The 5,829-nt window shown below is 70.4% G+C and overlaps 1 protein-coding gene across 7 annotated transcripts; it reads right to left on the minus strand.

Annotated features, from left to right (window-relative positions):
* Positions 1-3,233: 3,233 nt before the first annotated feature.
* On the minus strand, positions 3,234-5,233 carry HRAS (HRas proto-oncogene, GTPase). 7 transcript variants are annotated; one of them, XM_008048720.2, is made up of 6 exons: positions 5,039-5,221; positions 4,652-4,830; positions 4,349-4,508; positions 4,180-4,261; positions 3,650-3,753; positions 3,234-3,511 (listed from the first exon to the last, which is right to left on the minus strand). In XM_008048720.2, exons 1-6 carry the CDS (start codon positions 5,147-5,149, stop codon positions 3,263-3,265), a joined length of 885 nt encoding a protein of 294 aa, XP_008046911.1. In that variant the 5' UTR covers positions 5,150-5,221; the 3' UTR covers positions 3,234-3,262. The 7 variants fall into 7 exon arrangements, with proteins under 7 accessions (XP_008046911.1, XP_021563549.1, XP_008046910.1 ...); XM_021707874.1 differs by having other exon boundaries at positions 3,629-3,753; positions 5,039-5,214; XM_008048722.2 differs by having other exon boundaries at positions 3,419-3,506; positions 3,629-3,753; positions 5,039-5,233.
* Positions 5,234-5,829: the final 596 nt, after the last annotated feature.

Consider the following 5,829-nt stretch of genomic DNA (forward strand, 5'->3'; position numbering starts at 1 on the left):
ATGTGCCACGATGTCCCGCGTGCCGTGGCCCTGTGGGAGAGGCTGCTTCCTGGAGAGCTCGAGCCACGTCACCCCCTCCTGCTCACGTCTCCAAGCGAGGAGGACACCTTCCGGGGCTGCCCAGCTGCGGGCCCTGAGGCGCGCCATGCCAGGTGGGCGCACAGCTGCCCCGGACCCCCGGTGGCCGGCGAGGAGGGCCACACTGGCTGGGGAGCAAGAACGTCCAGCCGCGGCTCCTCTGGCCGCCAACTCAGTGCAGCCCCCAGGACGGCCCTGCGAGGGTCCCACAGGAGCTGGGGCGGACGGGACTCCACCCCAAGTCAGACGGCCCTTGTCCCATGGGCCAAAGGCCTCGCAGACTCCCCGAGGCACCCTCCGAGCCCTGGGTCATGCCTTCCGGCCCGGACCTCCCAGGCGACTCTCACCTCCGGGCGGACCTTCAGCCGCTCGTTCTCCCAGCCCCCGTCCAGACGCAGTTCAGAGGGCGGCACCGCCCCACCCCGTGCCCCCTGCCTGGCCCCATGTCCAGGAGACAGCCACATAGCTCCCCGGCTCCTACTGCGGTCACCCTGCCGGCCTCCCTCAGGGCCTTGGGGCAGGCCTCCCCTCCCAGAGCCTCCGCCCAGGATGCCGCCAGGCAGCGTGTCCAGACAGGCTCCACGGACCAGCCGATGAAAGGAGCGTGCCAAGGCCCCCTGGCCGTGACCTGCGTGCACGGAAGGCACCTGGGGGTGCAGATGGACCCAGCACTGCACAGTGGGAGGCGCCCAGGAGGAAGCAGGGTGCAGGCTCTGGCCCGGCCTGAGGCCACCCTGTCCCTAGAACGGCTCCTGGGGCTGTCCCCAAAATGCTGGGGGAGTCCGAGGAGGATGTGTTAGCCCAGGCCGAGCCCTGGAGGACGACATGGCAGAGGCCGCTTCAGGCCTCCGTGGGAGCTGAGGACGAAGCGCCGTGACCTGTCCCCCGGTGGGCTCCGGCACCAGGCCCCCGGCCACCCTCTGGGGCCACGGAGAATAGGAGGGTTCGGCCTCCCCTCCTGCTCCCGTGCCTTCCTCTGGCTGCTCCTTCTCCTTGTCCTCTACTCTACGAAGCTTCTGGAAACAGGCCAGCTGACCTAGGGCCGGCGGTAACTGTGGGCTACCGGACCTGTCTGCGAGACTGGGAAGGAGGGGGGCAAGACCTCCCAGACCCTCACCCCTGCTGCCCCTGCCCCCAGCGGCCCTTGAAGGGGCTGCAGAGGGGGCTACATCCCAGCCGGGAGCACCCACAGCCCAAGACCGGGCGCCTCACCCCGAGCAGCCCAAGGCATCAGGACAACAGGTCGTGTCTGAGACCCGAGAGGATCTGAGGAGAGGGTAAGGCGGGAACCCAGCCCAGAGCCAGACCCCAGACTGCGGTTGGTCGATGGGTCAGCTGGCATGAAGAGACGTCCCGGGGGAGAGACCCAGTGCCGGGCATCTCAGCCCCATGGAGACAGACCCCATGGGAGGGGGAGGGGGAGGGGGTTGAGGTCAGGCCGGCCTTTCCCGAGTCTTGGGCCAGGGCTGAAGTCAGGCCGTGCGCCCTGGGGTGCGGGAGGAAGGCAGGAGTGTCCCAGGAGTAGCTGGAGGTGCCCGACAGCACCCCGCCCGGGGCCATGCCCACTCCTTGCTCCGGGAGCAGCAGGGTGTCCTCCGTTTAAGACCAGGGGCCACGCAGGGACCCGGAGGGCCCCTGGCTCGCAGGTCTGTGAGGCCCAGCCCTGCGGGGCCAGGGGAGCTCCGCAGAAACACAGGCCGCGGCCACTTTCCTTCCAGCCACACCTGGATGCGTGTCCCCAGGACCCAGGCTTCTGCCGGCCACCCCAGCAGGGAGACCCTCCCCAGGGGATGGGCCAGCCCTCCCAGCCTACCAGCCCAGTCCCAGCAGCCCACGGGGGCGCCCAAGCAGGAGCCTGATCCCTCCCCCTCACGGGGCCGGGCTTCCCCAGGCCGAAGTCAAGGGGCTTCCGCAGAACCCAAGGCAGTAGGCCACTCTGTGGGCCCTGAGGCTCAGGACAAGCCCGGAGGCTTGGAGGCTCCCCACTGACCTCCACACCCAAGCACCCCAACCACCTGGACGCCAGGCCTCCACACCAGAGCCGGGCCCTGTGTCTGCCTCACCTGCCCCGGACGCCCCCAGGATCCCAGGACGGGCCCAGCCCTGCCACCCTCCAGGACCCCCGCCAGACCCTGCCCAGCGCCGCCACCTCCCAGAGGCAGGGTCGGAGACCCCCGCACAGTGGCGCCTGCACCCGGCCCCTCGGTGGGCGGCGACCCTCACAGCAGGAAGAAGCCAGGGCAGCCTGCAGGCCGTCCCAGCCCCAGACAGCCCCTGGGCCTCCAGCAGTCAGAGTAACAGGGAGGTTGGACACATGGAGGCCCCTGCAGGGAGGAGGGAGGGTGGCATCCTGCCGTCCTGGTCTGCCGGCAGCCTGCCCGGCGCCCTCCGTCTGACCTGGGGAGAGGCCCCCTCCCAGAGCACACGTCCCAGTTCCAGAGGGGCCTGGCGCAGCCTCCAGCTGTGCCTGGCAGGGGAGGGGCGCCATGCCGCCATGAGCCCCAGCAGCCACCAGGACGTCCTAGCGCGAGCCACCAGCCACCGGGGCGAGGGCGGGCGGCAGGGCCAGCCCCGCACCTTGTCACTCGAGGAGGCAGGGACAGGCTGCCTCGCGACCACCCTGGCAGAGGCCCCGAGCAACACGGCGGGCACGGCGGGCGCGGCGGCCCTGTCTCCAGAAACAAGCACGGAGCCGGCCTGCCCCGCAGCCAGGCCGAAAAACCCGGGGCGAGGGGACCAGCGGCTGGGTGCCCAGGGCAGACGTTCAGCTGCCGCCTCTTCCCATCCGAAAACATCAGGGGAGAGAGCGCCTCTCACGACAGGAAGCTCCCAAGTGGGACCCAGAGCCACCAGCACAGACCTCCAGGACCCGGGAAGGCCTCCCTCTCAGGGACAAGGGCCTCTCCTTGGTCTCAGCCCCGCTCTTGTAGGGCAAAGCACGATGAGTTCTCGGCCGGGGTGGCCTGCCTGTGCTTGCCTCGCCCGGAGCTCGCTCTGCAGGGGCGGGCAGGACAGGAGGGCGCCCCCAGGCCCTGGCCGGCCTCTCCAGCCTCCCCAACAGCCCACGGGGGCCACGGTCCGGAGAGGGCCGAGATCCCCAAGTCCCTCGTGCAAGGCCGTGGGCACTGCAGCCTCCCACCGCAGCTAGACGCAGGGCCAAGACCATCCAATAATTTACTGTGGTTCAACCTGCGCCCGACAGGGGCCCCCAGAGGGCTGGGAGGGGAGCCGAGGGCTGGGGTTCCGGTGGCGTTGGGGACAGTTCATGACAGTCCGTGCAAAGCGTCCCTGGAGGGTCTGCAGCCGCCTCTGTCCACCGTCCCTGGGTGGCCGGGCTCCGGCGGCCCCTTCCTTCCTTCCTTCCTTCCCTCCCTCCTCCTTCCTTCCGTCTGTGCCTCCTGCTGCGTCCGGCGCCTCGGATCCTAGGCCTGCGCTGGGGGCACAAAGGACGCCGCTGACCGCAGGCCAGGGGTCCAGTGGGGCCGGGAGCCGGTAGCAGAGCGGACGCGCCAGCTCGCGGGCCGGGAGCCCGCCTGCCGGCGCCCCTCACCTGGGTCAGGAGAGCACGCACTTGCAGCTCATGCAGCCCGGGCCGCTCTCGTCCGGCGGGTTCAGCTTCCGCAGCTTGTGCTGCCGGATCTCGCGCACCAGCGTGTAGAAGGCGTCCTCCACGCCCTGGAGGGGACAGCCCGGCTCAGGGGGACTGGCAGGGGAGGAGACGGGTCCCCTGCCTGGGGCTCCCTGCGGCGCCCCCCTGCCCCCCCAGCAGGGGCCTGGCTCATCGGAGGCCCCAGAGGTCAGGGCGGCCCAGGAACCGCCCGACTCCGGGTCTGGCTCGGGACTCGGCCGCCCTGCGCCCCTCTCTCTGAGCTACGGCCAGGCCCCCAGTGCCCGCGAGGGGCTTGGGCCCGACAGGCGCCCAGGGGATGCTCTGGGGACAGGGCGGGCGGGGCCCCAGGGTCACCGCTCCGGCCTGGCTCAGGGCAGCTCTCTCCAAGGACCTCCACCTCCCCTGGAGCTGGGTCAGCCCTGGACTGCAGGGCGCGAGCCCAGACCCCGGCCCTCGCCTCCCTCACTGCCCCGCCGTCCGGGGAGACTTACGGCGCGAGGGGCCGCTGGGTCCCATGGGTCCCGGGGGGTCCCAGAGGGTCCCGGAGCTGGAGCCAAAGCCAGAGCGGCTGCCCTGTGTCGAGGGAGAGGGGCGATGAGCAAGGCTCCCTGGCCGGGGCGGGGCGGGGCCCTGGCTAGCATGGCGGGGGAGCCAGCTCACCTGCCGCGTCTTGGCCGACGTCTCGATGTAGGGGATGCCGTAGCTGCGGGCCAGGTCCTGAGCCTGCCGGGATTCCACGGTGCGCGCAGCCAAGTCACACTTGTTCCCCACCAGCACCATGGGCACGTCGTCTGAGTCCTTCACCCGCTTGATCTGCTCTCTGAGAGAGGGAAGGGGTGAGCCGGAGGATGGGCTGCAGGCATGGCTGAATCCAGAACGTGCTGAGGAGACAGGAGGCTGCTGTCCCGGCGCGGCCCTGCTGTCCCACCTGCGCTGTGGGCTCCTGGGCCACACAGGACTCACCTGTACTGATGGATGTCCTCAAAAGACTTGGTGTTGTTGATGGCAAACACGCAGAGGAAGCCCTCCCCGGTGCGCATATACTGGTCCCGCATGGCGCTGTACTCCTCCTGGCCTGCCGTGTCCAGGATGTCTAGCAGGCAGGTCTCCCCATCAATGACCACCTGCTTTCGGTACGAGTCCTGAGAAAACAGTTAGGACGCCTCAAAGCAGCGTTCACACCGCCAGCCCCGCCTCGCGAGTCCTCAGACGAGGGGCTTCCCTGCTCTGGAGGAGGGGGAGACAGGCCCACACACCACGCAGGGCTGGGTCTGGGGCTGGCCAAGGCCGGCTCTGTGGACACTCGGCCGCCAGGGCCTTCCCAGGGCCAGGGAGGGGTCCCCGGCTCACCTCGATGGTGGGGTCGTACTCATCCACAAAGTGGTTCTGGATCAACTGGATGGTCAGGGCGCTCTTCCCCACGCCACCAGCGCCCACCACCACAAGCTTATATTCCGTCATCGCTTCTCAAGGGGCTGCAGCACGGGGCACCGCCGGGTCTCCTGCCCCACCTGCCAAGGAGGGCCACGCTCAGCCAGGCCCCGGCCCTGCAAGGCAGCTGCAGGCGCGGCAGTCTGAAGGCCAGATCGGCTCAGCTCCTGGGCCCAACACCCAGGCCAGGGGGTGGCGGTCAGGCCGCTTACCTGTGGCACCTCCCATCTGGGGGTCGGGAGGGGCCCTGCCTCGCCCCAGCTGCACTGAGGCCCGTGAGGGAAGCAGGGAGCCAGCCCCCAAGACAGGGTTGACAGCTGAGAGCTCCTCCCACCCACGCACCCAAATTAGAAGTTGCCGGGTCGGCAGAAAGCCCGAACGGGAGGCGCCCGAGGGCCGAGGTTACCGTCCCCCCAGAACAGGTCTCGCCATGGCGGGCTCGCCGCGGCGTGCCCAGGCAGGCCGGTGCCAGCCGCTCAGGGCGCCAGCGTGTTGCTGCAGCCGACAAGTATTTACGGGGCGCCTACTGCAGGCCAGGTGCCGTGGCAGGCGAGGGGGGAGGGCGGGCCGAGACAGCGCCCGCCCTCCGGGGCTCAGCCCGGCGCCAGCAGTCGCTGTGCCGGGGGGCCCGGGGCGTGCTTCGGCCGGAGGAAACCTGGAGGAGAGAGGACGGGGTCCCGGGAGTGCGGGCGCGGAGCGCAGGGGCCCGG

This window comes from Carlito syrichta, unplaced genomic scaffold, assembly GCF_000164805.1.
Source record: "Carlito syrichta isolate Samal-C Ts95f unplaced genomic scaffold, Tarsius_syrichta-2.0.1 Scaffold126549, whole genome shotgun sequence".
NCBI lineage: Eukaryota > Metazoa > Chordata > Mammalia > Primates > Tarsiidae > Carlito > Carlito syrichta.

What these genes read in the sequence shown, in the direction of transcription:
- HRAS (XM_008048719.1), bottom strand. Translation starts at nt 5,149, where the DNA reads ATGACGGAATATAAGCTTGTGGTGGTGGGCGCTGGTGGCGTGGGGAAG. An exon ending in GAGGACATCCATCAGTACAG is followed by an intron (nt 4,509 to 4,651) that starts GTGAGTCCTGTG and finishes TCCCTCTCTCAG; the next exon opens with AGAGCAGATCAAGCGGGTGA. An exon ending in CGTCGGCCAAGACGCGGCAG is followed by an intron (nt 4,262 to 4,348) that starts GTGAGCTGGCTC and finishes CCCTCGACACAG; the next exon opens with GGCAGCCGCTCTGGCTTTGG.